A 15,083-nucleotide genomic window follows, 5' to 3' on the forward strand; every position below is an offset into this window, starting at 1 on the left:
GTGCCGCACTGTCGGACGGTCAGTACTGAGGGAGTGCCGCACTGTCGGACGGTCAGTACTGAGGGAGTGCCGCACTGTCGGACGGTCAGTACTGAGGGAGTGCCGCACTGTCGGACGGTCAGTACTGAGGGAGTGCCGCACTGTCGGACGGTCAGTACTGAGGGAGTGCCGCACTGTCGGACGGTCAGTACTGAGGGAGTGCCGCACTGTCGGACGGTCAGTACTGAGGGAGTGCCGCACTGTCGGACGGTCAGTACTGCGGGAGCGCCGCACTGTCGGTGGGTCAGTACTGAGGGAGTGCTGCACTGTCAAATGGTCAGTACTGAGGGAGTGCTGCACTGTCGGAGGGTCAGTACTGAGGGAGTGCTGCACTGTCGGAGGGTCAGTACTGAGGGAGCCCTGCACAGTCAGAGGGTCAGTACTGGGGAGAGCTACACTGTCGAAGGGTCAGGACAGAGGGAGTGCTGCACTGTCGGAGGGGCAGTACTGAGCGAGTGCTGCACTGTGGGAGGGTCAGTACTGAGGGAACGCTGCACTGTCAGAGGATCAGTACTGAGGGAGCGCTGCACTGTTGATAGGTCAGTCCTGAGCGAGTGCTGCACTGTCGGAGGGGCAGTACTGAGGGAGTGCTGCACTGTGGGAGGGTCAGTACTGAGGGAGAGCTGCACTTTCGGAGGGTCAGTACTGAGGGAGTGCTGCACTGTCGGAGGGTCAGCACTGAGGGAGTACTGCACTGTCGGAGGGTCAGTACTGAGGGAGTGCTGCACTGTCGAAGGGTCAGTACTAGGGAGAGCTGCACTGTCGGAGGGTCAGTACTGAGGGAACACTGCACTTTCGGAGGGTCAGAACTGAGGGGGAGCTGCACTGTCGAAGGGTCAGTTCTGAGGGAGTGCTGCACTGTCGGAGGATCAATACTGAGGGTGTGCTGCACTGTCAGAGGGTCAGTACTGAGGGAGTACTGCACTGTCGGAGGGTCAATACTAGGGAGAGCTGCACTGTCGGAGGGTCAGTACTGAGGGAACACTGCACTTTCGGAGGGTCAGGACTGAGGGAGCGCTGCACTGTCACAGCGTCAGTACTGAGAGAGAGCTGCACTGTCGGAGGGTCCGTGCTGAGGGAGTGCTGCACTGTCGGACGGTCAGTACTGAGGGAGTGCTGCACTGTCGGAGGGTCAGTACAGAGGGAGTGCTGCACTGCCAAATGGTCAGTACTGAGGGAGTGCTGCACTGTCGGAGGGTCAGTACTGAGGAAGTGCCGCACTGTCGGACGGTCAGTACTGAGGGAGTGCCGCACTGTTGGTGGGTCATTACTGAGGGAGTGCTGCACTGTCACAGGGTCAGTACTGAGGGAGTTCTGCACTGTCGGAGGGTCAGGACTGAGGGAGTGCTGCACTGTCACAGGGTCAGTACTGAGGGAGTGTTGCACTGTTGGAGGGTCAGTACTGAGGGTGTGCTGCACTGTCGGAGGGTCAGTACTGAGGGAATGCTGCACTGTCGGAGGGTCAGTACTGAGGGCGTGCTGCACTGTCAGAGGGTCAGTACTGAGGGAGTGCTGCACTGTCGGAGGGTCAGTACTGAGGGAACACTGCACAGTCGGAGGGTCAGTACTGAGGAAGAGCTGCACTGTCGGAGGGTCAGTACTGAGGGAGTGCTGCACTGTCCGAGGGTCAGAACTGAGGGAACACTGCACAGTCGGAGGGTCAGTACTGAGGAAGAGCTGCACTGTCGGAGGGTCAGTACTGAGGGAGCCCTGCACAGAGGGTCAGGACTGAGGGAGTGCTGCACTGTCACAGGGTCAGTACTGAGGGAGAGCTGCACTGTCGGAGGGTCAGTACTGAGGGAGCGCTGCACTGTCGAAGGGTCAGTACTGAGGGAGTGCTGCACTGTCGGAGGGTCAGTACAGAGGGAGTGCTGCACTGCCAAATGGTCAGTACTGAGGGAGTGCTGCACTGTCGGAGGGTCAGTACTGAGGGAGCGCTGCACTGTCGAAGGGTCAGTACTAGGGAGAGCTGCACTGTCGGAGGGTCAGTACTGAGGAAGACCTGCAATGTCGAAGGGTCAGTACAGAGGGAGTGCTGCACTGTCGGAGGGTCAGTACTGAGGGAATGCTGCACTGTCGGAGGGTCAGTACTAGGGAGAGCTGCACTGTCGGAGGGTCAGTACTGAGGGAGTGCTGCACTGTCGGAGGGTCAGTACTGAGGGAGTGCTGCACTGTCTACGGGTCAGTACTGAGGGAGCGAAGCACTGTCGGAGGGTCAGTTCTGAGAGTGCTGCACTGTCTATGGCTAAGTACGGTGGGAGCACTGCACAGTCAGAGGGTCAGTGCTGTGGGAGAGATGCACTGTCGGAGGGGCAGTACTGAGGGAGTGCTGCACTGTCGGAGGTTCAGTACTGAGGGAGTGCTGCACTATCGGAGGGTCAGTACTGAGGGGGAGCTGCACTGTCGGAGTGTCAGTACTGAGGGAGTGCTGCACTGTCAACGGGCCAGTACTGAGGCAATGCTGCACTGTCGGAGGGGCAGTTCTGAGGGAGTGCCGCACTGTCGGAGGGTCAGTACTGAGGGAGTGCTGCAATGTTAACGGGTCAGTACTGAGGGAGTGCTGCACTAGCTGAGGGTCAGTACTGAGGGAGCGCTGCACAGTCAGACGGTCAGTACTGAGGGAGTGCTGCACTGTCGGAGGGTCAGTACTGAGGGAGCGCTGCACAGTCAGACGGTCAGTACTGAGGGAGTGCTGCACTGTCGGAGGGTCAGTACTGAGGGAGTGCTGCACTGTCGGTGGATCAGTACTGAGGGAGTGCTGCATTGTCGGAGGGTCAGTACTGAGGGAGTGCTGCATTGTCGGAGGGTCAGTACTGAGGGGGAGCTGCACTGTCAGACGGTCAGTACTGAGGGGGAGCTGCAGTGTCAGAGGTTCAGTACTGAGGGAGTGCTGCACTGTCGGATGGTCAGTACTGAGGGAGTGCTGCACTGTCGGAGGGTCAGTACACAGGGAGCGCTGCGCTGTCGGATGGTCAGTACTGAGGGAGTGCTGCACTGTCGGAGGGTCACTACTGAGGGAGTGCTGCACTGTCGGAGGGTCAGTACTGAGGGAGTGCTGCACTGTCGGAGGGTCAGTACTGAGGGAGCACTGCACAGTCAGAGGGTCAGTACTGTGGGAGAGATGCACTGTCGGAGGGGCAGTACTGAGGGAGTGCTGCACTGTCGGAGGTTCAGTACTGAGGGAGTGCTGCACTATCGGAGGGTCAGTACTGAGGGGGAGCTGCACTGTCGGAGTGCCAGTACTGAGGGAGTGCTGCACTGTCAACGGGCCAGTACTGAGGCAATGCTGCACTGTCGGAGGGGCAGTTCTGAGGGAGTGCCGCACTGTCGGAGGGGCAGTACTGAGGGAGTGCCGCACTGTCGGAGGGTCAGTACTGATGGATTGCCGCACTGTTGGAGGGTCAGAACTGAGGGAGTTCTGCACTGTCGGAGGGTCAGTACTGAGGGAGTGCTGCACTAGCTGAGGGTCAGTACTGAGGGAGCGCTGCACTGTCGGAGGGTCAGTACTGAGGGAGTGCTGCACTGTCGGAGGGTCAGTACTGAGGGAGCGCTGCACAGTCAGACGGTCAGTACTGAGGGAGTGCTGCACTGTCGGAGGGTCAGTACTGAGGGAGTGCTGCACTGTCGGAGGGTCAGTACTGAGGGAGTGCTGCACTGTCGGAGGGTCAGTACTGAGGGAGTGCTGCACTAGCTGAGGGTCAGTACTGAGGGAGCGCTGCACAGTCAGACGGTCAGTACTGAGGGAGTGCTGCACTGTCGGAGGGTCAGTACTGAGGGAGTGCTGCACTGTCGGAGGGTCAGTACTGAGGGAGTGCTGCACTGTCGCAGGGTCAGTACTGAGGGAGCGCTGCACAGTCAGACGGTCAGTACTGAGGGAGTGCTGCACTGTCGGAGGGTCAGTACTGAGGGAACGATGCGCTGTTGGAGGGTCAGTACTGAGGGAGTGCTGCACTGTCGGATGGTCAGTACTGAGGGAGTGCTGCACTGTCGGAGGGTCAGTACACAGGGAGCGCTGCGCTGTCGGATGGTCAGTACTGAGGGAGTGCTGCACTGTCGGAGGGTCAGTACTGAGGGAGTGCTGCACTGTCGGAGGGTCAGTACTGAGGGAGTACTGCACTGTTGGAGGGTCAGTACTGAGGGAGTGCTGCACTGTTGGAGGGTCAGTACTGAGGGAGTGCTGCACTGTCAGAGGGTCAGTACTGAGGGAACACTGCACTGTCGGAGGCTCAAGACTGAGGGAGCGCTGCACTGTCGGAGGGTCAGTACTGAGGGAGTGCTGCACTGTCGGAGGGTCAGGACTGAGGGAGCGCTGCACTGTCACAGCGTCAGTACTGAGAGAGAGCTGCACTGTCGGAGGGTCAGGACTGAGGGAGTGCTGCACTGTCACAGCGTCAGTACTGAGAGAGAGCTGCACTGTCGAAGGGTCAGTACTGAGGGAGTACTGCACTGTTGGTGAGTCAGTACTGAGGGAGTGCTGCACTGTCGGACGGTCAGTACTGTGGGAGCGCTGCACTGTCGGAGGCTCAGGACTGAGGGAGTGCTGCACTGTCGGAGGGTCAGGACTGAGGGAGCGCTGCACTGTCACAGCGTCAGTACTGAGAGAGAGCTGCACTGTCGGAGGGTCCGTGCTGAGGGAGTACCGCACTGTCGGACGGTCAGTACTGAGGGAGTGCTGCACTGTCGGAGGGTCAGTACTGAGGGAGTGCTGCACTGCCAAATGGTCAGTACAGAGGGAGTGCTGCACTGTCGGAGGGTCAGTACTGAGGGAGTGCTGCACTGTCGGAGGGTCAGGACTGAGGGTGTGCTGCACTGTCGGAGGGTCAGTACTGAGGGAGTGCTGCACTGTCGGAGGGACAGTACTGAGGGAACACTGCACAGTCGGAGGGTCAGTACTGAGGAAGAGCTGCACTGTCGGAAGGTCAGTACTGAGGGAGCCCTGCACAGTCAGAGGGTCAGTACCGAAGGAGTGCTGCACTGTCAGAGGGTCAGTACTGAGGGAACACTGCACTGTCAGAGGATCAGTCCTGAGCGAGTGCTGCACTGTGGGAGGGGCAGTACTGAGGGATTACTGCACTGTTGGAGGGTCAATACTGAGGGAGTGCTGCACTGTCGAAGGGTCAGTACTAGGGAGAGCTGCACTGTCGGAGGGTCAGTACTGAGGGAACACTGCACTATCGGAGGGTCAGTACTGAGGGGGAGCTGCACTGTCGAAGGTTCAGTACTGAGGGTGTGCTGCACTGTCTGCGGGTCAGTACTGAGGGAGCGAAGCACTGTCTGAGGGTCAGTTCTGAGGGAGTGCTGCACAGTCGGTGGATCAGTACTGAGGGTGTGCTGCACTGTCTACAGGTCAGTACTGAGGGAGCGCTGCACAGTCAGAGGGTCAGTACTGAGTGTGTGCTGCATTCTCAACGGGGAAGTACGGAGGGAGCACTGCACAGTCAGAGGGTCAGTACTGTGGGAGTGCTGCACTGTCGGAGGGGCATTACTGAGGGAGTGCTGCACTGTCGGAGGGGCATTACTGAGGGAGTGCTGCACTGTCGGAGGGTCAGTACTGAGGGAGTGCTGCACTGTCGGAGGGTCAGTATGAGGGAGCGAAGCACTGTCGGAGGGTCAGTACTGAGGGAGTGCTGCACTGTCAACGGGCCAGTACTGAGGGAATGCTGCACTGTTGGAGCGGCAGTTCTGAGGGAGTGCTGCACTGTCGGAGGGGCAGTACTGAGGGAGTGCTGCACTGTCGGAGCGTCAGTACTGATGGATTGCCGCACTGTTGGAGGGTCAGAACTGAGGGAGTTCTGCTCTGTCGGAGGGTCAGTACTTAGGGAGTGCCGCACAGTCGGAGCGTCAGTACTGATGGATTGCCGCACTGTTGGAGGGTCAGTACTGAGGGAATGCTGCACTGTCGGAGGGTCAGTACTGAGGGAGCGCTGCACAGTCAGACGGTCAGTACTGAGGGAGTGCTGCACTGTCGGAGGGTCAGTTCTGAGGGAGCGCTGCACAGTCAGACGGTCAGTACTGAGGGGATGCTGCACTGTCGGAGGGTCAGTACTGAGGGAGTGCTGCACTGTCGGAGGATCAGTACTGAGAGTGTGCTGCACTGTCAACGGGTCAGTACTGAGGGAGCCCTGCATAGTCAGAGGGTCAGTACTGAGGAAGAGCTGCACTGTCGAAGGTTCAGTGCAGAGGGAGAGCTGCACTGTCGGAAGTTCAGTACTGAGGGAGTGCTGCACTGTCAGAGGGTCAGTAGTGGGGAGAGCTGCATTGTCGGTCAGTACTGAGGGGGAGCTGCACTGTCAGAGGGTCAGTACTGAGGGAGAGCTACACTGTCGGAGGGTCAGTACTGAGGGTGCTGCAGTGTCAGAGGTTCAGTACTGAGGGAACGATGCGCTGTTGGTGAGTCAGTACTGAGGGAGTGCTGCACTGTTGGATGATCAGTACTGAGAGAGTGCTGCACTGTCGGATGATCAGTACTGAGAGAGTGCTGCACTGTCGGAGGGTCAGTACTGAGGGAGTGCCGCACTGTCCGAGGGTCAGTACTGAGGGAGTGCCGCACTGTCCGAGGGTCAGTACTGAGGGAGTGCCGCACTGTCCGAGGGTCAGTACTGAGGGAGTGCTGCACTGTTGGAGGGTCAGTAATGAGAGAGTGCTGCACTGTTGGAGGGTCAGTACTGAGAGAGTGCCGCACTGTCGGAGGGTCAGTACTGAGAGAGTGCTGCACTGTCGGAGGGTCAGTAATGAGGGAGTGCTGCACTGTCGGATGGTCAGTACTGAGAGAGTGCTGCACTGTCGGAGGGTCAGTACTGAGGGAGTGCTGCACTGTCGGAGGGTCAGTACTGAGGGAGTGCTGCACTGTCGGAGGGTCAGTACTGAGGGAGTGCTGCACTGTCGGAGGGTCAGTACTGAGGGAGTGCTGCACTGTCGGAGGGTCAGTACTGAGGGAGTGCTGCACTGTCGGAGGGTCAGTACTGAGGGAGTGCTGCACTGTTGGAGGGTCAGTAATGAGAGAGTGCTGCACTGTTGGAGGGCCAGTACTGAGGGATTGCTGCACTGTTGGAGGGTCAGTACTGAGAGAGTGCTGCACTGTCGGAGGGTCAGTACTGAGAGAGTGCTGCACTGTCGGAGGGTCAGTACTGAGGGAGTGCTGCACTGTCAGATGGTCAGTAATGATGGAGTGCTGCACTGTCAGAGGGACAGTACTGAGGGAGTGCTGCACTGTTGGATGGTCAGTACTGAGAGAGTGCTGCACTGTCGGAGGGTCAGTACTGAGAGAGTGCTGCACTGTCGGAGGGTCAGTACTGAGGGAGTGCTGCACTGTCGGAGGGTCAGTACTGAGGGAGTGCTGCACTGTCGGAGGGTCAGTACTGTGGGAGTGCTGCACTGTCGGAGGGTCAGTACTGAGGGAGTGCTGCACTGTCGGAGGGTCAGTACTGAGGGAGTGCTGCACTGTCGGAGGGTCAGTACTGAGGGAGTGCTGCACTGTCGGAGGGTCAGTACTGAGGGAGTGCTGCACTGTCGGAGGGTCAGTACTGACGTACAGAACTGACAGTGTCGATTGCACGGACTTCAAACCCTCCTCTCCCTCAGGGCATCCACCCAATGTTTAATTATATCTGTAGCTATTGTTGCTGACAATTTTTTTCAAAAGCATCTGAAACTCCTTAAAGACATTAACAAAACTTAAAATTCACTGACCTTCAATGCTCTCAAGATCTCTTGCAGTTGCAATAACTTTCCACTTTGCAGTTTAACAGAGATATTTCTGGAGTCTGCTGGAGGGAGGGGAGGCACTGCAAAAAGCATCTCCAGGAATTGAGAGAGGGAGGGATTCAGTGAACGGTGCAGACATCATCATTCAAACAATGAATGTAGGACTGCTGGTGGTTCCTTGTAATATCCTCCCACTCCCTGAGGTTATCCTTTGTTTTACACTGTGGTAGATGGTCGTCATAGCGGCCCTCTTGTTTTGCACCATCCCAATTCACAGCACATTCAGGCCTGTCTGTTCTGAACCTGGGATCTGGAGTATAGTTGTTTTAAAGTGGGTCTTTTATTCTGGATTTAGTTAGGTTGCCATGGAAACAGAGCACGGTAAGACCTTTCAGCAGAATCTTCCTGGGTCCCCATCACAGGCAGAACTGGGTAAAGAATTACATGAAAGGGTCTTCACTCTTTCAGTACTGATGGTCCTTGGAATTCATCCTGCTTTCCCTAAATCGAGCTTCGGCTGGAATGCTTCAGCAAGGTAGTTTCAGGGAAAAATGAATTAGTCATTAGCTATAAAATATTTTGCTGTTTGTCAATGTTGTACAAGGTGCAGGAAAACCTGTTAATGTGAATCAATCTTCTTTGTGTTTCCATCAGGGAAAAGGAGAAAGAAAAAAGCGGTGACACATCAGGGGAGGAGAATGAAGGAAGGGAAGTTTCAGCTTCCAGAGGCCGTAAAACAGCCAATAGCCAAGGAAGGCGCAAGGGGCGGATTACAAGATCTGTAGCCAATGAAACTAGCCAGGAGGAGACTGCAGCACCCCAGGCAACAGCTGAAACTGGTGAGTGTGTCTGTATAATGCACAGTGATCCTGCCCAGCCCAGCCATTGCCATCAGTGTCAGGATTACAGGAGCAGTGGGCGGCACAGTGGCGCAGTGGTTAGCACCGCAGCTTCACAGATCCAGGGACCCGGGTTCGATTCTGGGTACTGCCTGTGTGGAGTTTGCAAGTTCTCCCTGTGTCTGCGTGGGTTTTCTCCGGGTGCTCCGGTTTCCTCCAACAAGCCAAAAGACTTGCAGGTTGATAGGTAAATTGGCCATTATAAATTGTCACTAGTATAGGTAGGTGGTTGGGAAATATAGGAACAGGTGGGGATGTTTGATAGGAATATGGGATTAGTGTAGGATTAGTATAAATGGGTCTCTTCATGCCATCATACATTCCTCTGATGTTTCCGGTGTCTGAGGCCAGCTGAATATGACTGCATAGGTGTTGCCAGTAGTCATTTGCGCAACGCCTAGCTGTTCTTTGTGCAGTACTTCTGGCTGCTTTAAGTGCTGCGGATGTTAAATCGCTGGGGGCTTTCTTGTAGTTCAAAAGTGCAATGCGCTTAGCGGCTATGACAGGTTCCAGCTCTTCATTATGAGATTGAAACCAGTCTGCATTTCTCTTCGCAGTTTTGCCGTAGGTGGTCAAAGCTGACTCATAGATGGCGTCTCTGATGTGGGCCCACTTGGTCTCAGCATCCCCTGTGGGAGTGTTTTGAAGGGCTGTTACAAGTGAATTTAGAAATTTTTGTAACAGCTGTGGGTGAGAAATTCTGCTCGTGTTGATGCGCGGGTGGCCCTTCTGCTTGGAATGATGCAACTTCTTTGGTCTGAGTCTAACCTTGCTGCACACCAGGGAGTGGTCGGTGTCGCAGTCCGCACTGTGGAAGCTGCGTGTGATTTGAACACTGTTTAAAGAGGCTCGCCTTGTGACAATGAGGTCTAGCTGGTGCCAACGACGTGATCTTGGGTGCCTCCATGAAACCTGGTGACAGGGTTTAGTGTGAAAGAACGAGTTGGTGATGCAGAGGTTATGATAGGTACACAACTCAAGCAGTCTCTGTCCATTCTCATTCATCCTTCCAATGCCATAGCGCCCAAGGCAGGAGGGCCATGAGTCATGGTCGGCCCCAACCCTGGCATTAAAGTCCCCCAGCAGGAATAGGTTTTCGGTGTTGGGGATGCTGCTAATGATGTTATGGAGTTGTTCATAGAACTGGTCTTTAGCTTCAGGTGGGGAGCAGAGTGTTGGAGCATAGATGCTGAGTAGGTGTACTGGACCAGAGGTGGTGAGCAGTCGGATGGACAGTATGCGTTCCGAGCCATTTGAGGGAGGCTCTATCATGCTGAGCAAGGAGTTTCTGATGGCGAAACCCACTCCATGCTGTCTTGGTTCTTCAGGATCCCTGCCCTGCCAGAAGAATGTGTAGTCTTGCTCTGCTAGAGAGCCACTCGCGGGGAGGCGAGTCTCCTGAAGTGCTGCAATGTCCACATTGAATCTACTGAGCTCGTTGTTAATGATGGCGGTCTTCCGAGAATCGTTGATTTGTGTAAGGTCTTCCGACAGGCCAGGACACATAGTTCTGACGTTCCAGCTTGCAAAGCGAAGGGCTGGTACCTTCTTTCCTTTTTTCGTGTTGTTTGGTGCGGTGTATCAGTCCACCTTTCGGGCAATGACCCTGAGCTCCAAGCACCCATTGAAGCAGGCAGACTGTGGCGGGACAGAACCTTATTGACCGGGGGCTGCCCGGTTTGAGGCGGGCGGTAGCTGTCCAGTGAGGTGCAATGACCTCTCCCACCGACAAAGGCAACCCGTGGCGCCCAGTTTCTACGCCAATTTATCTGGACTTATAACCCGTAACTGCTGCCTTCCGTGTTGTTTTAGTCGCTGTGAGGCAACTATGGAGTGACCTCTCCATGGCGCATGCCTGGGCAAATTTATGGAGGTTGAGAGTTGCCCAGTCGTCAAAACCCCCCTCTCGGCCTTTCTGGTGGGGTCCAAAGGAGTGCAGGACACGACGTTTGGCACCAGTATGGCTGCAGGAACTGCCGGAAACATGCCAAAGGTGACACATGACCGCCTACGGGGTTCCGCTCCGGATTTTCTGTTAGGGTTTACTCCCTTAGCCTTGGTCTCTCCCGAGACGCCCACAAGGCAGTGGGGTTGTTGGGGCCCCTGCACAGGTGTAGGATGGTGCCGGTGGGGGGAGGGGTAGAGGGAGGGGGTGGGGGGGGGGGTGCAGGGGAAGGGGGTGCGGGGTGAAGATGGTGCGGGGGGGGGCGGGCTGGGACGGGGTTGTGAGGGGGTGAGCTGAGAGGGTGGAGCAGGGAAGGGGACGGGGGTGGGGGGGGTGGAAGGGGGGTAAAGGGGGGGGGCGGGGGCGGGGGGGTGGAATCTGGTGCAGGTAAATAAGCCATTTCCTCAGTGCCCACCATCGACGTCCGGAAAGCTCATCCACGTCCTTCGGGAGGTGAAGCATCATTTGGCAGACTTAGAGGTGATTACATTTGCTAAGGGTTTTTTTTTTGCAGTGGTTTAAATAAAGGCATGCAGCATTGCCGACAGTGCGCTGCAGATGCTCTCCGAGCCATCTCCCTGGCTCTTGGGCCAACCATCAAGAAGATCACCCCCCTCAAATCTAAATCGGGGGACATAATCACTGACCAACGCAAACAGATGGACCGCTGGGTTGAGCACTACCTAGAACTGTACTCCAGGGAGAATGCTGTCACTGAGACTGCCCTCAATGCAGCCCAGCCTCTATCAGTCATGGATGAGCTGGACATACAGCCAACCAAATCGGAACTCAGTGATGCCATTGATTCCCTAGCCAGCGGAAAAGGCCCTGGGAAGGACAGCATTACCCCTGAAATAATCAAGAGTGCCAAGCCTGCTATACTCTCAGCACTACATGAACTGCTATGCCTGTGCTGGGACGAGGGAGCAGTACCCCAGGACATGCGCGATGCCAACATCATCACCCTCTATAAAAACAAAGGTGACCGCAACAACTACCGTGGAATCTCCCTGCTCAGCATAGTGGGGAAAGTCTTTGCTCGAGTCGCTCTGAACAGGCTCCAGAAGCTGGCCGAGCGCGTCTACCCTGAGGCACAGTGTGGCTTTCGTGCAGAGAGATCGACTATTGACATGCTGTTCTCCCTTCGTCAGATACAGGAGAAATGCCGTGAACAACAGATGCCCCTCTACATTGCTTTCATTGATCTCACCAAAGCCTTTGACCTCGTCAGCAGACGTGGTCTCTTCAGACTACTAGAAAAGATCGGATGTCCACCAAAGCTACTAAGTATCATCACCTCATTCCATGACAATATGAAAGGCACAATTCAACATGGTGGCTCCTCATCAGAGCCCTTTCCTATCCTGAGTGGTGTGAAACAGGGCTGTGTTCTCGCACCCACACTTTTTGGGATTTTCTTCTCCCTGCTGCTTTCACATGCGTTCAAATCCTCTGAAGAAGGAATTTTCCTCCACACAAGATCAGGGGGCAGGTTGTTCAACCTTGCCCGTCTAAGAGCGAAGTCCAAAGTACGGAAAGTCCTCATCAGAGAACTCCTCTTTGCTGACGATGCTGCTTTAACATCTCACACTGAAGAATGCCTGCAGAGTCTCATCGACAGGTTTGCGTCTGCCTGCAATGAATTTGGCCTAACCATCAGCCTCAAGAAAACGAACATCATGGGGCAGGATGTCAGAAATGCTCCATCCATCAATATTGGCGACCACGCTCTGGAAGTGGTTCAAGAGTTCACCTACCTAGGCTCAACTATCACCAGTAACCTGTCTCTAGATGCAGAAATCAACAAGCGCATGGGTAAGGCTTCCACTGCTATGTCCAGACTGGCCAAGAGAGTGTGGGAAAATGGCGCACTGACACGGAACACAAAAGTCCGAGTGTATCAGGCCTGTGTCCTCAGTACCTTGCTCTACGGCAGCGAGGCCTGGACAACGTATGCCAGCCAAGAGCGACGTCTCAATTCATTCCATCTTCGCTGCCTTCGGAGAATACTTGGCATCAGGTGGCAGGACTATATCTCCAACACAGAAGTCCTTGAAGCAGCCAACACCCCCAGCTTATACACACTACTGAGTCAGCGGCGCTTGAGATGGCTTGGCCATGTGAGCCGCATGAAAGATGGCAGGATCCCCAAAGACACATTGTACAGCGAGCTCGCCACTGGTATCAGACCCACCGGCCGTCCATGTCTCCGTTATAAAGACGTCTGCAAACGCGACATGAAATCGTGTGACATTGATCACAAGTCGTGGGAGTCAGTTGCCAGCATTCGCCAGAGCTGGCGGGCAGCCACAAAGACAGGGCTAAATTGTGGCGAGTCGAAGAGACTTAGTAGTTGGCAGGAAAAAAGACAGAGGCGCAAGGGGAGAGCCAACTGTGCAACAGCCCCAACAAACAAATTTCTCTGCAGCACCTGTGGAAGAGCCTGTCACTCTAGAATTGGCCTTTATAGCCACTCCAGGCGCTGCTTCACAAACCACTGACCACCTCCAGGCGCGTATCCATTGTCTCTCGAGATAAGGAGGCCCAAAAGAAAAAGAAAGAAAAGAAGTATAAATGGGTGGTTGATGGTCGGCACAGACTCGGTGGGCTGAAGGGCCTGTTTCAGTGCTGTATCTCTAATCTAAGGATTCACAGCTGTAAGCATATTCACTGTGTTCTTACTCATAGAAAAGCTAAACAGTCATTTACACAACTTGAATTGGTGTTGAAAATGTCTCAAGCCCCTTCAGAGAACAAAGACCAGGTGAGGGAGAGAGGGATTGGCGGGGATGAGGGGGATCCTGGAAACTCAGATGAAGGGACAGGTTCGGAGAAGATGGTGATGAGAGGTTTAGGGAGAGAGCTGCAACATTGCTGTGATGGATGACTAGACCCGGGGATGATGAGAAGGCCAGAGTCAGAGAAATGGGATACAAAAAATTGGAACAAATTAGCAAAGGGAGCTGCACTGTGAACTCACCATAACAGATTAAAACACAGTCTTTGAGGAAGGAACAAAGTGGGACTCGGCACTGAGTACACAAGGTGCTGGAGCTGTTATCAGAGATAAAGCTGGAATGAAGGACAACTCTGCTTCGCATGGGACACTGGGACAAAGCTGAAGAACTCCAGTCATCCCCTCGCAAAACAAACATTAGTGTCTTTTTAGAGCTTGCTGAGACTGAGTTCCCTTTAACTAAATAACAGACCAGCCTGTGAGTATTTTCAGATCAGTCCATCCTCCAATGGGTCAGCTTAACTGCAGCATCGAGATATTTTGGATACTCCAGTTATAAAAACAGTCTCAACAGAGCAGATTCTGTGCCATAAGGATTAAGGGGCAGGTGCTGGTTGAATTCTCACCAGCACTGAGGGAGAGTCTCATTTCACACTAGAGTTTGAGCAGCTCAGCAATTCTGCAGTGTTTTCCCATCAGCAATATTGCAGGAATCGGCAGCAGGACTGGGACAGTGCATGACGCAGTGCAGGAGGGGGTGGTATGTGGGACTGGGTGCTGATGGGAGGCTTGATGATATCTGAATAATAAGAACATAAGAAATAGGAGCAGGAGTAGGCCATTCGGCCCTTCAAGTCTGCCCTGCCATTCAATAAGATCATGGCTGATCTGTCCCAGGCCTCAACTCCTCTTTTGGGCCAGCTCCTCATAGCCCTCAACTCCCCGATATTTCAAAAATCTATCTACCTCCTCTTTAAATACTTTGAGTGATCTAGCCTCCACAACTCTCTGGAATAGAGAATTCCAGACATTCACTCCCCGCTGAGAGAAGAAATTCCTTCACATCTCAGTTATAAATGAGTGTCCCCTTATTCTGTAACCATGTTCCCTAGTTTGAGATTCCCCGACTAGTGGAAACTTCTTCTCAACATCTACCCTGTCAAGCCTTCTCAGAATCTTGTACGTTTCAATAAGATCACCCCTCATTCTTCTAAACTCTAATGAATAAAGGTCTAACCTGTTTAGCTGTTCTTGATAAATGAATCCCTTCATCCCAGGAATCAGCCTAGTGAATCTCTTTTGAACTGCCTCCAATGCCAGTATATTCTTTCTTAAATACGGGGACCAAAACTGTACACAGTACTCCAGGTGTGGCCTCACCAACACCCTGTACAGTTGTAACAAGACTTCCCTATTTTTAAACTCCAACCCCCGAGCAATAAAGACCAAAATTCCATTTGCCTTCTTAATCACTTGCTGCACCTGCATGCTAACTTTCTGTGTTTCATGTACAAGAACACCCAGATCCCTTTGTGCTGCACTTTTTTGAGTCTCTCTCCATTTAAATAATAATCTGCCTTTTGATTCTTCCTACCAAAGTGCATGATCTCACACTTACTTACATTAAACTCCATCTGCCAAGTTTTTGCCCACTCACTCAACCTATCTATATCCCCTTGCAGATTGTTTTTAAACTCATTCATGGGATGTGGGCGTCACTGGCCAGGCCAGCATTTATTGCCTATCCCGAATTGTCCAC

At 54.2% G+C, this 15,083-nt stretch overlaps 1 protein-coding gene across 1 annotated transcript in view; it reads left to right on the top strand.

Moving 5' to 3' along the window:
- ncor2 (nuclear receptor corepressor 2) overlaps nucleotides 1–15,083 on the top strand; it is a 446,529-nt gene that overhangs the window by 254,713 nt on the left and 176,733 nt on the right. Inside the window, exon 18 of the mRNA XM_068055641.1 lies at nucleotides 8,398–8,582. Coding sequence (XP_067911742.1) covers nucleotides 8,398–8,582 — 185 coding nt within the window. The remainder of the gene's footprint in view (nucleotides 1–8,397; nucleotides 8,583–15,083) is intronic.

This window comes from Heterodontus francisci, chromosome 23 (genome assembly GCF_036365525.1).
Source record: "Heterodontus francisci isolate sHetFra1 chromosome 23, sHetFra1.hap1, whole genome shotgun sequence".
NCBI classification, from domain to species: domain Eukaryota; kingdom Metazoa; phylum Chordata; class Chondrichthyes; order Heterodontiformes; family Heterodontidae; genus Heterodontus; species Heterodontus francisci.